Source organism: Bombina bombina, chromosome 4, assembly GCF_027579735.1.
Source record: "Bombina bombina isolate aBomBom1 chromosome 4, aBomBom1.pri, whole genome shotgun sequence".
NCBI lineage: Eukaryota > Metazoa > Chordata > Amphibia > Anura > Bombinatoridae > Bombina > Bombina bombina.
The window spans coordinates 626,816,042-626,835,084 of record NC_069502.1 but is presented as its reverse complement, the minus strand read 5'-3'; the positions used below and the strand labels follow the sequence as shown (position 1 = coordinate 626,835,084).

General features: G+C 38.7%; 1 protein-coding gene across 1 annotated transcript in view; it reads left to right on the top strand.

Annotated features, from left to right (window-relative positions):
• The window catches only part of PCMT1 (protein-L-isoaspartate (D-aspartate) O-methyltransferase), a 158,316-nt gene extending 141,358 nt beyond the window's left edge, over positions 1-16,958 (top strand). The window contains exon 7 of the mRNA XM_053710656.1: positions 16,408-16,958. Within this exon, the coding sequence (XP_053566631.1) occupies positions 16,408-16,587 (180 nt within the window). The 3' untranslated portion in view covers positions 16,588-16,958. The remainder of the gene's footprint in view (positions 1-16,407) is intronic.
• Positions 16,959-19,043: the final 2,085 nt, after the last annotated feature.

The following is a 19,043-nucleotide window of genomic DNA, read 5'->3' as shown; positions in this document are numbered from 1 at the left end:
TTGCTCAACTGATTCATCGTTGGGGCAAACCGGATCTGGATCTCATGGCATCTCGCCAGAACGCCAAGTTTCCTTGTTACGGATCCAGGTCCAGGGACCCGGGAGCGGTGCTGGTAGATGCTCTAACAGCCCCTTGAGTTTTCAACATAGCTTATGTGTTTCCACCTTTTCCGTTGCTACCTCGACTGATTGCCAGGATCAAACAGGAGAAAGCATCGGTGATTCTGATAGCGCCTGCGTGGCCACGCAGGACCTGGTATGCAGACCTAGTGGACATGTCGTCCTGTCCACCATGGTCTCTACCCCTGAGGCAGGACCTTCTAATTCAGGGTCCTTTCAACCATCCAAACCTAATTTCTCTGAGGCTGACTGCTTGGAAATTGAACGCTTGATTCTATCAAAGCGTGGGTTTTCGGATTCGGTTATTGATACATTAATACAGGCTCGGAAACCTGTTACCAGAAAAATTTACCACAAGATATGGCGTAAATATTTATATTGGTGTGAATCCAAGAGTTACTCATGGAGTAAGGTTAGGATTCCTAGGATATTGTCTTTTCTACAAGAGGGTTTAGAAAAGGGCTTATCTGCTAGTTCACTAAAGGGACAGATTTCTGCTCTGTCTATTCTTTTACACAAGCGTCTGGCAGAGAATCCAGACGTCCAGGCTTTTTGTCAGGCTTTGGCTAGGATTAAGCCTGTGTTTAAAGCTGTTGCTCCTCCGTGGAGCTTAAACTTGGTTCTTAAAGTTCTTCAGGGTGTTCCGTTTGAACCCCTTCATTCCATTGATATTAAGCTTTTATCTTGGAAAGTTCTGTTTTTGATGGCTATTTCCTCGGCTCGAAGAGTCTGAGTTATCTGCCTTACATTGTGATTCTCCTTATCTGATCTTTCATTCAGACAAGGTAGTCCTGCGTACTAAACCTGGGTTTTTACCTAAGGTTGTTTCTAACAGGAATATCAATCAAGAGATGATTGTTCCATCTTTATGTCCTAATCCTTCTTCAAAGAAGGAACGTCTTTTGCATAATCTAGACGTGGTCCGTGTCCTGAAGTTCTACTTACAGGCAACTAAAGATTTTCGACAAACTTCTCTGTTTGTCGTTTACTCTGGACAGAGGAGAGGTCAAAAGGCTTCGGCTACCTCTCTCTCTTTTTGGCTTCGTAGCATAATACGCTTAGCCTATGAGACTGCTGGACAGCAGCCTCCTGAAAGAATTACAGCTCATTCCACTAGAGCTGTGGCTTCCACCTGGGCCTTTAAGAATGAGGCCTCTGTTGAACAGATTTGCAAGGCTGCAACTTGGTCTTCACTTCATACTTTTTCCAAATTTTACAAATTTGACACTTTTGCTTCTTCGGAGGCTGTTTTTGGGAGAAAGGTTCTACAGGCAGTGGTTCCTTCTGTTTAATGTTCCTGCCTTGTCCCTCCCATCATCCGTGTACTTTAGCTTTGGTATTGGTATCCCATAAGTAATGGATGACCCGTGGACTGAACACACTTAACAAGAGAAAACATAATTTATGCTTACCTGATAAATTTATTTCTCTTGTAGTGTGTTCAGTCCACGGCCCGCACTGTCTTTTTGAGGCAGGTTCTAAATTTTAAATTATAAACTCCAGTCACCACTGCACCCTATAGTTTCTCCTTTCTCGTCTTGTTTCGGTCGAATGACTGGATATGACATGTGAGGGGAGGAGCTATATTACAGCTCTGCTTGGGTGATCCTCTTGCAACTTCCTGTTGGGAAGGAGAATATATCCCATAAGTAATGGATGACCCGTGGACTGAACACACTACAAGAGAAATAAATTTATCAGGTAAGCATAAATTATGTTTTTAAATCATGTTGAGATGATTCTAAAAGGAGATTGAATATACATAGCATTTTTATGTAAAATTTGCTATGAGAGTACTAGATAAACACTCCTTGTAATGGTCACCTCTCCATTTGAGAATAAAGAAATAGTTTATTTATGGAACAAATATAACTACACATTAGTTGGATAATGTCTATTGCTCACCAATATTATGTATGAAATTAATAACATGGAACACTATTTTAGATCACCCTGACTACTTCGATATGGTTTGTAACATCATATGAAGACATTTATACTATCTCGGACAGTGCATATTGGCTTAATTGTTGCCTTAAAGACGCTGGGTCTGTTAACTTAACTGCTATTGGCCAAAAGAGAGACACCTTTGTTTCTATCAGACCAATAGCGACTAACAGATGTATCTGGCGTAGACAGAGGAGTGATATTATTACTCAGCTTTTACTTAGAAATGGATGCGCCCCATGTGGTATATGGGGGAGTGCTCAATCAGAAACGTCAATGATTGACTTAGATATAGAACTTGATAGACAAATAGCATGTATCTCTAACTAATGTAGACATAGCGATATTGAAGCAATAGAATACAAAATACACACTTAGAAACAATGATACTCTGTTCTCTTTACATATGATAAGCAGCAGGTTTAAGAATAAAGCATGTCTAACTCCACATGTATGAATACTACTTAAGAATGGCTGACTTATGTAAAAATCGATCTCTTTTAATTAATTGACAACCAACTGTGACGGTTGAGATCACTGAGAATATACTGGTGTATTGTAATGTTCTGTGATGACATCTACAGGATATTGTGTGAACTTGCCTTTTTGTGTGGTTTTGCTGTTGCGATTATATTAGTGGTAGCTGGATGCATAGTGTAATTGTCGCCTTTTCTAGTCTATAAGAGGGGAGTCAACTATGTATGGAACAGACAGTAAATACGATGGGGTGTGTGCCGAGCGCTCAGTGTATAAGAAAGGCCTTAAGCTTACTAACAGATTAGCCTCCTAGTAGGCTAAAAAATGGATAACAGGGGAGCGATAATAAGCGCTAAAAAGCTTAAAAGGCTAGATGCTTTGAGGATGTAACAATTATTTTAATATACAATCGATTAAAATCACATATAAAAGATACAGAGTTTGGACGTTAAATCTTGCAATAAAAAATTACAATAAAATCCATGGATCCATGAGAAATTAAAAAATAAAAAATACAATTGAATGAGCTAGCTTTACGAATCGTTGAATAAAATTGGTATACGCTATATCCAAGGTTGCATAAGTGAAGTCAGAGTGGATAAGCTGGTGTGTGGATCTGTCTGATGGTTAAATCTAATATGTGAGTTGACTCCTGATGGGTAATATAGGTGCAATAAAAAGTGATGCGAATTGTGTCTGCAAATACAACTGTAAAATAGTGCAAAATTATACACAAATTTCAAAACGTGTATGTCCTATATCTAGGACCTCAAAAACAAAAGTGATGTGAAGGGACGTGACGTTTTATAAAAGGTGGGTGTCGACCCAAAAAACTGCCCACACTAGCGCTAGTGTTACAAAAATGTAGAAAAAATAAAAAAAAAATGTAAAAAATAAAACGAATACGTAGTCTCTTAGAAGATAGTTGTAATGTCCTCCAAATGTAGTGATGGTGTGGTAGTGAATAGAATTGGTTTAAAGATATAATACCTAGACAAAAAACGTTTGAAGTTGACAATCCTGTGGGAGATCAGTTCCAATAGAATAATCCTATAGAAAGTCAATTCCAAAATATACTGATAACAAAAACAGTCCAATCGAAAAATGTGAAGGTGTGAGTTCCAGTTGGAAAAACAAAGCAAGGATAATACACAAAAATTGGTGAAAAAATTGCAAAAAATAAATGTGTAGAAGAGATGGTGAAAAAACAGTAAAATTGCAGTGAAAATAAAAATAGAAAATAGAAATAGAACAAGGCAAAATAGATGCCAAAGTCCAGAGGTGGTGATTATGAAAATGTGAAGGTGTGCGTTCCAGTTGGAAAAACAAAGCAAGGATAATACACAAAAATTGGTGAAAAAATTCCAAAAAATTGAGAAAAAATTGCAAAAAATAAGTGTAGAAGAGATGGTGAAATAACAGTAAAATTGCAGTGAAAATAAAAATATAAAATAGAAATAGAACAAGGCAAAATAGATGCCAAAGTCCAAAGGTGGTGATTACCAGCCCCTCTGATTTTAGTTAAAAAAAACTCTCTGTGATATGTCCAAGTTTGCATGTGCAAAGGGTACACAAACAAAAGATACCAATGTTACAATAAAAGTAAATGATGTACAATAAGTAAAGTATTTCATCATTTTCTTTTTCAGGTATTAAATCATTTACTTTTATTGTAACATTGCAATTTTACTGTTATTTCACCATCTCTTCTACACATTTATTTTTTGCAATTTTTTCACAATTTTTTGGAATTTTTTCACCAATTTTTTGGAATTTTTTCACCAATTTTTGTGTATTATCCTTGCTTTGTTTTTCCAACTGGAACTCACACCTTCACATTTTCGATTGGACTGTTTTTTTGTTATCAGTATATTTTGGAATTGACTTTCTATAGGATTATTCTATTGGAACTGATCTCCCACAGGATTGTCAACTTCAAACATTTTTTGTCTAGGTATTATATCTTTAAACCAATTCTATTCACTACCACACCATCACTACATTTGGAGGACATTACAACTATCTTCTAAGAGACTACGTATTCGTTTTATTTTTTACATTTTTTCTACATTTTTGTAACACTAGCGCTAGTGTGGGCAGTTTTTTGGGTCGACACCCACCTTTTATAAAACGTCACGTCCCCTCACATCACTTTTGTTTTTGAGGTTCTAGATATAGGACATACACGTTTTGTAATTTGTGTATAATTTTGCACTATTTTACAGTTGTATTTGCAGACACAATTCGCATCACTTTTTATTGCACCTATATTACCCATCAGGAGTCAACTCACATATTAGATTTAACCATCAGACAGATCCACACACCAGCTTATCCACTCTGACTTCACTTATGCAACCTTGGATATAGTGTATACCAATTTTATTCAACAATTCGTAAAGCTAGCTCATTCAATTGTATTTTTTATTTTTTAATTTCTCATGGATCCATGGATTTTATTGTAATTTTTTATTGCAAGATTTAACGTCCAAACTCTGTATCTACTTTTATATGTGATTTTAATCGATTGTATATTAAAATAATTGTTACATCCTCAAAGCATCAAGCCTTTTAAGCTTTTTAGCGCTTACTATCGCTCCCCTATATGTATGGAACAGATCCAACAGTGCAATGGGTTGGACAATATCTGTAGTTTAATAAAATTTTATTATATGTTGAATGAGCAAGACCAAATATTATACTAATGGGAGTCAACCCTAGGTATGCAGATCGTCCCGATGCGATCTGCGAAATTGAGTGTTTTTGTGATGAATTGCTGTGGTCTATGTGAATTTGTCCACCAGTGCTGTCAGATGCCTTGTCTGCTAGTCCATCTGCTATTGGCCAGATTAGCTATTAGGAGACAGATCTGACATATTTAGGGGAGTTGAACTGTCTCTCAGCTTCTACTAAATAATTGGAGGCGCCCCACGAGGTATATGGGGGGGTGTATAACCTGCAATGCACATGATTGACCAATATTATGTATCCTTTATGAATCTAAACATGTTGATGTCGGAGCAATAGAATCCGAATAACACTCTTATAAAAATAAGGATCTTGCTCTGCCTTTTATGTAGATTATTGGCAGCAGATTTACGAATAAAGTATATTTAAATGCATAAGCATGAAATCTTTTTAAGAATGGCATATGAATGTTAAAGCGGATTTGAAGCAAATAATTAATAGCTGATTGTGACGGTTGAGAATATTGAGAATGTGATTGGTGTATTCCCTGCAAAATGAAATGATTGGCTGAAAGAGCATATTTAAACTAAAAAATCATCACAAATTGCCTTTGATAAAGCAGGAAGGGAAACGTGCGTCAGGCGTTTTGTGACTTGATTAGGTTCTGTCCAGGGGCCTTTGGTATTGTATTGCAGTTATACTTGATTTGCTCTATATGTTTTACCCTATACTAGATGTTTTTGTAATACTAGATTAGGACAGGAATACCCAGTGTTTTTAAAAAATTGTGTAGGAGCAACACGTAAGATTAGCAGGTCGCCAATCCCTTTTTTTGTGGTTCTCCTTAGGGAGATATTATAGTCACTGGTAGACTATTCATTAGGACTTTTTTGTTTTGTGTTGCACTACATAATGGGGATAATTACCTCCTGAACTTTTCTGATATTAGGCCTTCTATTTGACTGTATAGGTGTTCTCTGCGTGAATTGATACAATACTGTGAATTGGACCTTTCATGTCCCTGTATATTATTTTTCTCTTTTTTAAGTGTTTTTAATTTGATTTTAGATTTCTCTTTTTTAATTTTTTTTATATAATAAATGTTGTTTTTTAATTTTCACTTTTTTCCCCTCATATTGTTGTGAGGATTGCCAAACCTTCTCTTTGTGTGTCCTCTCTTCTGGACTAATCTAATTTCTCTTGTAAGGTGTATCCAGTCCACGGATTCATCCTTTACTTGTGGGATATTCTCCTTCCTAACAGGAAGTGACAAAGAGAGCACACAGCAGAGCTGTCCATATAGCTCCCCCTCTAGCTCCACCCCCCAGTCATTCTCTTTGCCGGCTCTAAGCAACAGGGTCTCTCTCGGAAGGGTAAAGTGAATGTGGTGTTAGATTTGTAGTTTTTGTTCTACAAGCAAAAGTTTATTTTTAAATGGTACTGGTTTGTACTATTTACTCTCCAGCAGAAAAGGGATGAAGATTTCTGCAGAGGAAGATGATTTTAGCATGTTGTAACTAAAATACACTGCTGTTCCCACACAGGACTGAGGAGTACAAGAAAACTTCAGTTGGGGGGAACGGTTTGCAGATTAGGCAGCAATAAGGTATGTTCAGTCATTTATTTCTAGACAAGACTGTGATAATGCTAGAAAAGGACTGATAAGATCCCCATGAGGGAAGGGTAAGCTTTATTCAGAGACTAAGTATGGAATTACAAGCTTAAATAACAGGGCTATTTTATGCTGGTTGACACTATTTTATGGGTTGACACTTTTTTATGGCAAACGTTTTTACTTATCAATAACGTTTTTGAGACACTTAGGTCCCTTTGGGTTTTCTTTCAGGGGTTGTTACCCACATGGCTAATATTATAACTCCTAGGAGTGTTTATTTAGGCCTCACAGCACCGGAGTAAGGTGGGAGGGGCCTAATTTCGCGCCTCAGATGCGCAGTTAGATTGACTAGATCTTCAGGCTGTGTTCACATGGTGGCTCCTGCTACAGTTTGAGGACCCATAAGAAGCTTTTTCCCCATAAATCCGACTCCTAAGGGAAGGTAGGGCCACAGCAGAGCTGTGGCAAGGTGTTAAATTTGTTTTAACCGGTCTGTTAGCTTACTATTGATCCGGTTTGGGCATTAAGGGGTTAATCTATTTTTTTGCTAGTTGTGCAATCTTACCAATGCTTTAGGTACATACTGTGAAAAATTCAGAAAGTTTGGTGCATTTTTCACTGTTTTAAAAAATTGGGTGCCTTTTTTTTATTTCTTAAAGGCACAGTAACGTTTTTTTGCAAAGTGTATTTTTGCTTGATTAATGTGATTTCTAAGCCTGTTTGTCTTACTACTAGTCTGTTAAACATGTCTGTCACCAAGGAAAATCCTTGTTCAATGTGTTTAGAAGCCATGGTGGAACCCGCTCTCAAAATGTGTCCCACGTGTACTGATATGTCTATACATTTTAAAGACCATATTGTTGCACTTAAAAATGTGGCCCAAGATGATTCTCAGACAGAAGGTAATGAGGTTAGCCTGTTGACCTCTCCCCAAGTGTCACAACCAGTTACGCCCACTCAAGCGATGCCTAGCACCTCTAGCGCGTCTAACTCTTTTACCTTACAAGATTTGGTGGCAGTTATGGATAATACCCTCTCAGTATTTTTATCTAAGCTGCCCGTGTTACCTGCAAAGCGTGCTAGCTCTGTTTTAAAACAGATTATGAGCATTCTGACGCTTTAGTAGCCGTATCCGATATACACTCACAACGCTCCTGAAATGGGGGCGAGGGATGTGCTGTCTAAGGGAGAAATTTCCGATTTGGGAAAGGTTGCTCCTCAGACAGACTCAGATACGTTGGCTTTTAAATTTAAACTAGAACACCTCCGTTTATTACTCAGGGAGGTATTAGTTACTCTGGATGACTGTGACCCTTTGGTGGTTCCAGAGAAATTGTGTAAAATGGACAAGTACCTAGAAGTTCCTGTTTACACTGATGTGTTCCCGGTCCCCAAGAGGATTGCGGATATAGTAACTAGGGAGTGGGATAGACCAGGTATTCCGTTTGTTCCCCCTCCTGTTTTTAAGAAAATGTTCCCCATATCTGACACCACGCGGGACTCGTGGCAGACGGTCCCTAAGGTGGAGGGGGCTGTTTCTTCACTTGCTAAATGCACAACAATACCAATTGAGGACAGTTGTGCTTTTAAAGACCCTATGGATAAAAAGTTAGAGGGTTTACTTAAGAAAATTTTTGTTCATCAAGGTTTTCTTCTCCAACCTATAGCGTGCATTGTTCCTGTAACTACTGCAGCTGCTTACTGGTTCGAGGTGCTGGAAGATGCGCTCCAAACGGAGACCTCATATGAGGATATTATGGACAGAATTAAGGCTCTTAAGCTGGGTAATTCTTTTATCACAGATGCCGCTTTCCAACTAGCTAAGTTAGCGGCAAAGAATTCAGGTTTCGCCATTCTGGCGCACAGGGCGCTATGGCTCAAGTCCTGGTCGGCCAATGTGTCGTCAAAATCCAAACTGCTGAACATCCCTTTCAAAGGAAAGACCCTTTTCGGGCCTGAATTGAGAGATTATCTCAGAAATCACTGGGGGAAAAGGCCATGCTCTCCCTCAGGACAAGTCCTTTAAGACAAAGAACAAACAAAATAATTTTCGTTCCTTTCGAAATTTCAGGAGCGGTCTCGCTTCATCCTACCCTGCTGCAAAGCAAGAGGGTAACACTTCACAACCCAGGGCAGCCTGGAAGCCTTACCAGGGCTGGAACAAGGGTAAACAGACCAAGAAGCCTGCAGCTGCCCTCAAGACAGCATGAAGGGGTAGCCCCCGATCCGGGACTGGATCTAGTAGGGGGCAGACTCTCTTCGCTCAGACCTGGGCAAGAGACGTACACGATCCCTGGGCCTTAGAGATTGTATCCCAGGGATATCTTCTAGAATTCAAGGACTCCCCTCCAAGGGGAAGGTTCCATATTTCTCGTCTGTCTACAGACACGACAAAGAAAGAGGCGTTCTTACGCTGTGTAGAAGACCTACATACAATGGGAGTGATCCACCCAGTTCCAATTGCGGAACAAGGGCTGGGGTTTTACTCAAACCTGTTTGTGGTTCCCAAAAAAGAGGGAACTTTCAGACCAATCCTGGATCTAAAAATTCTAAACAAATTCCTCAGAGTCCCATCATTAAAGATGGAGACCATTCGGACAATCTTACCAATGATCCAGGAGGGTCAATATATGACTACCGTGGATCTAAAATATGCGTAGCTACATATTCCTATCCACAAAGATTATCACCAGTTTCTCAGGTTTGCGTTTCTGGACAAGCATTTTCAGTTTGTGGCTCTCCCTTTAGGGTTGGCCACTGCTCCCAGAATTTTCACAAAGGTGCCAGGGTCCCTCCTGGCGTTGCTAGGACCACGGGGCATAGCAGTGGCGCCTTATCTAGACAACATCTTAATTCAGGCGTCAACTTTCCAAAGAGCCAAGTCTCACACGGAAATCGTAGTGGCCTTTCTGAGGTCTCACGGGTGGAAAGTGAACATCAAAAAGAGTTCTCCCTCCCCCCTCACAAGAGTTCCCTTCCTAGGAACACTAATAGACTCGGTAGAGATGAAAATATTTCTGACGGAGGTCAGAAAGTTAAAACTCTTAACTACTTGCCGAGCTCTTCATTCCATTCCTCGGCCGTTTGTAGCTCAGTGCATGGAGACAATCGGACTAATGGTAGTGGCAATGAGACAACTGGGAAGCGGATTTTCTAAGTCGTCAGACTTTTCATCCGGGGGAGTGGGAACTCCACCCGGAGGTATTTGCCCAGCTGACTCAGCTATGGGGCACTCCAGAATTGGATCTGATGGCGTCCCGTCAGAATGCCAAACTTCCTCTTTACGGGTCCAGGTCCCGGGATCCCCAGGCGGTGTTGATAGATGCTCTAGCAGCGCCTTGGTCCTTCAATCTGGCCTATGTGTTTCCATCGTTTCCTCTCCTTCCTCGTCTGGTTGCCAGAATCAAGCAGGAGAGGGTGTCGGTGATTCTAATAGCGCCTGCGTGGCCACGCAGGACTTGGTATGCAGACCTAGTGGACATGTCATCCGTTCCACCATGGACTCTGCCAATGAGTCTGCTTCAAGGTCCTTTCAAACATCCAAATATAATTTCTCTGCGTCTGACTGCTTGGAGATTGAACGCCTAATTCTATCTAAGCGTGGTTTCTCTGAGTCGGTTATCGATACCCTGATTCGGTTATCGATGCCCTGATTCAGGCTAGAAAGCCTGTCACCAGGAAAATCTACCATAAGATTTGGCGAAAATATCTTTGTTGGTGCGAATCCAAGGGTTACTCATGGAGTAAGATTAGGATTCCCAGGATATTGTCCTTTCTCCAAGAAGGATTGGAGAAAGGATTATCAGATAGTTCCTTAAAAGGACAGATATCTGCTTTGTCTATTCTTTTACACAAACGTCTGGCAGAGGTACCAGATGTTCAAGCGTTTAGTCAGGCTTTAGTCAGAATCAAGCCTGTTTATAGACCTGTGGCTCCGCCATGGAGTCTGAATTTAGTTCTTTCAGTTCTGCAAGGGGTTCCGTTTGAACCTTTACATTCCATATATATTAAACTTTTATTTGGAAAGTTTTGTTTTTGGTAGCTATCTCTTCTGCTCGAAGAGTTTCAGAAGTTATCTGCTTTGCAGTGTGACTCACCTTACTTGGTGTTCCACTCAGATAAGGTAGTTTTGCGTACCAAACCCGGTTTTCTTCCTAAGGTTGTGTCTAATAAGAATATTAATCAGGAAATTGTTGTTCCTTCTCTGTGTCCTAATCCTCCTTCGAAGAAGGAACGTCTGTTACACAATCTTGATGTGGTTCGTGCTTTAAAGTTCTATTTACAAGCAACTAAGGATTTCAGACAAACAACTTAATTGTTTGTCATCTATTCTGGTAAGAGGAGAGGTCAGAAGGCGACTGCTACCGCTCTTTCCTTTTGGCTGAAAAGCATCATCCGTCTGGCCTATGAGACTGCTGGCCAGCAGCCTCCTGAAACAATTACTGCTGATTCTACCAGAGCAGTGGCTTCCACATGGGCTTTTAAAAATGAGGCTTCTGTTGAACAGATCTGTAAGGCAGCGACTTGGTCTTCGCTGCATACTTTTTCCAAATTTTACAAATTCGATACTTTTGCTTCTTCGGAGGCTATTTTTGGGAGAGAGGTTTTACAAGCAGTGGTGCCTTCCATTTAAGGTACCTGTCTTGTTCCCTCCCTTCATCCGTGTCCTAAGGCTTTGGTATTGGTATCCCACAAGTAAAGGATGAATCCGTGGACTGGATACACCTTACAAGAGAAAACAGAATTTATGCTTACCTGATAAATTACTTTCTCTTGTGGTGTATCCAGTCCACGGCCCGCCCTGGCTATTAAGTCAGGTAGATTTTTTTTGTTTAAACTACAGTCACCACTGCACCTTATGGTTTCTCCTTTTTCTTCCTAACCTCCGGTCGAATGACTGGGGGGTGGAGCTAGAGGGGGAGCTATATGGACAGCTCTGCTGTGTGCTCTCTTTGCCACTTCCTGTTAGGAAGGAGAATATCCCACAAGTAAAGGATGAATCCGTGGACTCGATACACCACAAGAGAAAGTAATTTATCAGGTAAGCATAAATTCAGTTTTTGTGTTTCTCCAGAGTGCTTAAGGGTTGCTACTTTTCTTCAGAAGGACCTGGAGAAAGGTTTGTCAGTCAGTACTCTGAAGGGTCAGATTTCTGCACTGTCTATTCTTTTGCATAAACGTCTGGCAGATCTGCCAGATGTTCAATCTTTTTTGTTCAGGCCTTGGTCAGAATTAGACCTGTGTTTAAACCTGTTGCTCATCCTTGGAGCCTTAAAGGGCCACTAAACCCAAAATCTTTCTTTCATGATTCAGATAGAGAATACAAATTTAAACATTACAATTTACTTCTATTATTTATTTTGCTTCATTTTTTAGATATCCTTAGTTGAAGAAAAATCAATTAACATGGGTTAGTCAATTACACGTGTCTTCTATGTGCAGCAACCAATCAGCAGCTATGTGCATATCTAGATATGCTTTTCAGCAAAGAATATCAAGAGAATAAAACAAATTAGATAATAGAAGTAAATTAGAAAGATGTTTAAAATTGCATTCTCTTTCTAAATCATGAAAGAAAAAATGTGGGTTTCATGTCCCTTTAATCTTGTTCTTAAAGTCTTGCAGCAGGCTCTGTTTGAGCCAATGCATTCTGTTGATATTAAATTACTAACTTGGTAGGTTTTGTTTCTTGTTGCTATTTCTTCTGCTCGCAGAGTCTCTTTCGGCTTTGAAACAGGAATTGGGGATTGACATCTCCAAAAAATGTACACTTGATTAGCACTCTAATTCCCTAATGTGGAAATATTTGCTGAGTTTCAGGAATGCGGATCAGTGAATTAAGTTAAAACATAACTTTTATTGGACTATATATTAAAATTAAATGGAACAAACAATACTTTAAAAACCCAGGAATGAGTCAACTTTGATAGGAGTATGAAGTAGAGCTCTAATAAACCAATTTGGTAGTAGCTATAAGATAAATCTTAATATATATTGCGACTAGAATACTGCCAACTATCTGAGTTATCCGTTTCTAATACAGGTAGGGGTTAGCCTAAAAGATTTTTGGAACAATCATGGTTCTAGTTAATTTACTGACACATAATGCCAGATTATATAGAGTAGTTATTATGGTATCTTGTGGTATACCATGTACTTAAATATAAGATTCGGTGTATTTGGGTTGCTTTTACAATGTTAACCACTTCTGAAGAGTGATAAGCACCCTATTACGAATATCAAATTGTCACTAGTAGTACACAACTGTTATTGCACCATCAGCCTAGTATCAGAATCTCACTAGGAGTACATATATATTTGTTCTTTTAAAATATTTGTATTGGATAACTTTCTTCAGCTAGCGAATAGATAACACTGGATGAGTGGATTCGTAGTATATTTATAAACACCTTTGTATGGGTCTCATCAGTGTGTTTGTCATATAGTCTAGGTATTCTAGGTTCAGACTTTTATCAAGATTTACTACAGTATATTGTCTGATTTATTGGCTCTTTAAATTAGCTGCAGCTGTCGTAACATAGTATAATGTGTTGCTGATATGGCTTGTTTATAAAGCTCAAAGTGGTATACAAGGTTAATCACCAGAGTTCTGATAGTACTCTAAATTTTAAGGAGCTGAATATAGATCGAGTAACTTTCAATCATTTGTTTGTTATATAGTATCGAAACCTCTTACTGCAGCATAATTCTCGCGCTGCAAATGTATATCGATCTATCAGCAGTGACTTAGCACCATTAACGTTATAGTTTTTATAGTTATTGACCACTTGGTTGCTCTAAAGTTATTAATATCAGCGTGTCACTAAGGACACCTAGTGCTTATATTGCAGCCTGATCGTCACCGCTAGTAAGCTGACAGTAGCTGACAGCCAATATTATGTCTTATGACTGGTAGCGGTACTATTGTAACCACCTTATAAAATGATTTTGCCAGATTCAGTTTCCCACATTAGTACTAAGTGTCGGTATATATGTATGCAGAGATACCTGCCGTTATAAATACTGGGTATAAGCCATTAAATATGACTTCAATTTTAAGTATTAGCTGTATCCCTAAATAAAGTACCGAGACAATACCGATATCGCTGCAGTTTGTTATTAAAGTTGGTTACCAATTATAACCCTAAATCAAAGTTTTTCCTGATATTAAAACACATAAAATTTTTTCTATAAGGAGCCCATTTTAACTCCCAACCTCCCCTGACATGTTTCGCCGAGCAATTCGGCTTTCTCAAAGGGTTTTCTCTTTCTAAATCATGAAAGAAAAATTGTGGGTTTCATGTCCCTTTAATCTTGTTCTTAAAGTCTTGCAGCAGGCTCTGTTTGAGCCAATGCATTCTGTTGATATTAAATTACTAACTTGGTAGGTTTTGTTTCTTGTTGCTATTTCTTCTGCTCGCAGAGTCTCTTTCGGCTTTGCAGTGTGATCCCCTTACCTTATTTTTCATGCTGATAAGACCGTCCTCCGTACTAAGCTGGGGTTTCTCCTTAAGATAGTGTCGGATAGCAATATTAATCAGGACATTTTTGTTGCTTCTTTTTGTCCCAATCCTTCTTCCCAAAAGGAACGTCTTTTTGCATAACTTGGATGTTGTGCATGTTCTAAAATTTTACCTTCAAACAACAAGATTTTTGGCAGACTTCTGCCCTGTTCGTTGTTTTCTCTGGTAAGCATAGGGGTCATAAGTCCACTTCTTCCACTCTTTCTCTCTGGTTGAGAAGTGTCATCAGTTTAGCTTATGTGACAGCTGGACAACAGCCTCCTGAGAGAATTACAGCTTATTCCACTAGGGCTGTCTCTTCATCCTGGGCTTTCAAAAATGAAGCTTCGTGGAGCAAATTTTGCAAGGCAGCCACATGGTCCTTCGTACATACTTTTTCCAAATTCTACAAATTTGATACTTTTGCCTCAGCTTAGGCTTCTTTTGGGAGAAAAGTTCTTCAAGCGGTGGTGCCTTCTGTTTAGGTCTACCTGTCTTGTTCTCCCTCCCTTTCATTCTGTGTGCTCTAGCTTGGGTATTTTTCCCACTAGTAATTAGAATGATGTTGTGGACTCTCCATGCCATAGGAAAGAAAACAAAATTTATGCTTGCCTGATAAATGTCTTTCTTTCCGGGCGTGGAGAGTCCACGACCCCGCCCATATTTTGTATAAACGACTGTATTTTTATGTAAACCTCAGGCACCTCTATACCCTTGTGTTATCATCTTTTTCCATTTCCCTTTGGCCGAATAACTGGGGGTTATGGGTAAGGGAATTGACACTTAACAGCTCTGCTTGGGTGTTCTTTGCCTCCTCCTGATGGCCAGGAGTTGAATATCCCACTAGTATTTAGAATGACGTCGTAGACTCTCCATGCCCGGAAAGAAAGAAATGTATCAGGTAAGCATGAATTTTGTTTTCATTTTGTGTCCTCTAGTTTGGGTATTGGTTCCCACTTGTAATTGGAATGATTTGTGCACTTTCCATGCCTTAGGAAAGAAAACAAAATTTATGCTTACATGATAAATGTCTTTCCAGGCATGGAGAGTCCACGACCCGTCCTTATTTTTATTCAGACGGCAGTTTTTTTTGTAAAAACCTCAGGCACCTCTATACCTTTGTGTTATCATCTTTTTCCATTTTCCTTCGGCCAAATGACGGGGGGTTATGGGTAAGAAAAGTGACACTTAACAGCTTGGCTGGGGAGCTCTTTGCCTCCTCCTGCTGGCCAGGATTGCATATCCCACTAGTAATTGGAATGATTCGTGGATTCTCCATGCCTGGAAATAAATAAATGTATCGGGTAAGCATAAGTTTTGTTTTTTTTTAACAAAAATTCTGGTGTTGACTGCCCCTTTTAATTTTATTTATGTTCTCTGCTGCTTAAAAATTGGACAAACAGTTGTGTTAATGTTCATTTTTTTTAGTCTGAAGCTTCATATTTGTAAAACTCAGTATGTGGATTTTATTTTAAATACAGGAAACATTTTTAGATTTTTTTTTTTTTTTTTTTTTTTTTAATCCGATTAATCAAAAAAACAATTGATTAATTGATTATGAAAATAATCGTTGGTTGCAGCCCTTCTACTATGTTTAAACCAAATCTTCATCTTTACAATTAACACTGGTTTGCACGCAAATAAAGTTTGGCTTTTTTCCCCAACTTTTTTGATCCATTGAGTTCTATGGGGGAATAGGTTATCGGGCATGTTCAGCATTTTGTGCTCTTCGCACTCAAATCATAATATGAGCGCAACCCAAGGCATGCAAGAACCTTACTTCTAACGCAGTTAACGCTCTAGCAAAAGTGCTAAATAGTGCTTCACTCGAAATCTGGCCCATAATGTGTAAACCATACTTGTATACCTCTACCACTAAAGTATGACCCAGTCAGTTTCAAATAAGTGGTCGGGGGTTCAGAATTCAAAAAAATTGTCTATTTTCATTAACGTGTTTACACTTAGATTATACACTGTATGTATTTTAACTCCATATTTTAAATATCAATTACTTTTTTATTTCTTGTTTGACTCCTATTTCTGTTTCTTGTGTTTCAGCTCATAGATCAACTAAAACCTGGAGGACGATTGATATTACCAGTTGGACCAGCTGGCGGAAACCAAATGTTGGAACAATATGATAAGCTAGAAGATGGAAGTGCCAAAATGAAACCTCTGATGGGGGTGATATACGTGCCTTTAACAGATAAAGAAAAGCAGTGGTCCAGGTGGAAGTGATTTTCTGTTCCCCTCTTTCTCCTTTGAGATGTACAAAAGGTGAAAGGTCTGGATTTCAGCAGATAACTGAAGTGGCTGCCTTTGCTGCTGTCATTGCTCTCTGCTATTTCCATACCATTTAACGCTAGCTTAACAAGCAAAGCTGCATCAGTGTGTTAGGACAATATAAAAACATGCTTGCTTAAACATTTATGTAATTTTGTTTTATACTTATTACATAATTAACATTAGATAGCCTTTTTAAATGCAATAGAACATAATTTTAGATGCTTATCACTTATTGGAGTAGTATTTTTTTATTTTGTTTAACCAGCTTTAAAATAAACATTCCAGTTGATTTTATAAAATGCATTTTAAATATGATTAGAAAATCTCTGCACTATACTTGTATTTCTTTCCTAAGATATGGTGAGTCCACAGAATCATCAATTACTAGTGGGAATATCTCTCCTGACCAGCAGCGGCAAAGAGCACCACAGCAAAAACTGTTAAATGTTTTTAGGCTTCTTTTTTTCTTTTGTATAAATTTATTATTTATTTTCTTTCATGTAATTAGCAAGAGTCCATGAGCTAGTGACGTATGGGATATACATTCCTACCAGGAGGGGCAAAGTTTCCCAAACCTCAAAATGCCTATAAATACACCCCTCACCACACCCACAATTCAGTTTTACAAACTTTGCCTCCCGTGGAGGTGGTGAAGTAAGTTTGTGCTAGATTCTTCGTTGATATGCGCTTCGCAGCAGGCTGGAGCCCGGTTTTCCTCTCAGAGTGCAGTGAATGTCAGAGGGATGTGAAGAGAGTATTGCCTATTTGAATTCAATGGTCTCCTTCTACGGGATCTATTTCATAGGTTCTCTGTTATCGGTCGTAGAGATTCATCTCTTACCTCCCTTTTCAGACTGACGATATACTCTTATATACCATCACCTCTACTGATTCTCGTTTCAGTACTGGTTTGGCTATCTACTATATGTAGATGAGTGTCCTGGGGTAAGTAAGTCTTATTTTTTGTGACACTCCTAAGCTATGGTTGGGCACTTTATATGTAAAGTTCTAAATATATGTCTTTAAACTTATATTTGCCTTGATTCAGGATGATCAATATTCCTTATTTCAGGCAGTCAGTTTCATATTTGGGTTAATGCATATGAATATTAAATTTTTTTCTTACCTTAAAAAATTGTTTTCAAATTGACTTTTTTCCCTGTGGGCTGTTAGGCTCGCGGGGGCTGAAAATGCTTCAATTTATTGCGTCGTTCTTGGCGCGGATTTTTTTGGCGCAAAAAATTTCTGTTGTCATTTCCGGCGTCATTCTTGACGCCGGAAATTGTTCGTGATTATGTCATTTTTTTGACGTTTTGCGCCAAAAATGTCGGCGTTCCGGATGTGGCGTCATTCTTGGCGCCAAAAATTTTAGGCGCCAATAATGTGGGCGTCTTTTTTGGCGCTAAAAAATGTGGGCGTCATTTTTGTCTCCACCTTTTTTACACATTATTTCAGTCGCATTTTTTCATTGCTTCTGGTTGCTAGAGGCTTGTTCATTGGCATTCTTTCCCATTCCTGAAACTGTCATTTAAGGAATTTGATAATTTTGCTTTATATGTTTTTTCTATTACATATTGCAAGATGTCTCAGATTGACCCTGGATCAGAATCTACTTCTGGAAAAACGCTGCCTGATGCTGGTTCTGCCAAAGTTAAGCGTATTTGTTGTAAACTTTTGGTAACTGTTCCTCCGGCTGTAGTTTGTGATGAATGTCATGATAAACTTTCTAATGCAGATAGTATTTCCATTAGTAATATACCATTACCTGTTGCTGTTCCCTCAACATCTAATACTCAGGATGTTCCTGTTAAGATAAGAGAATTTGTTTCTAAATCTATTAGGAAGGCTATGTATGTTATTCCTCCTTCCAATAAACGTAAAAGGTCTTCTAAAACTTCTCATTTTTCAGATGAAATTTTAAATGACCGTCATAATTCTGATTTGTCTGTTTCTGATGAGGATTTTTCTGATTCAGAGGATTCTGTCTCAGATATTGACACTGATAAATCTTCATATTTATTTAAGATGGAATTTATTCGCTCTTTACTTAAAGAAGTTTTAATCTCCTTTAGAAATGGAGGATTCTAGTCCTCTTGATACTAAATCTACTAAGCGTTTAAATTCGGTTTTTAAACCTCCTATGGTTATTCCAGAAGTTTTTCCTGTCCCTGATGCTATTTCTGAAGTAATTTCTAGGGAATGGAATAATTTGGGTACTTCATTTACTCCTTCTCAAAGGTTTAAGAAATTGTATCCTGTGCCATCTGATAGATTAGAATTTTGGGACAAAATCCCTAAAGTTGATGGGGCTATCTCTACTCTTGCTAAACGTACTACTTTTCCTACGGCGGATAGTACTTCCTTTAAGGATCCTTTAGATAGGAAGATTGAATCCTTTCTGAGGAAAG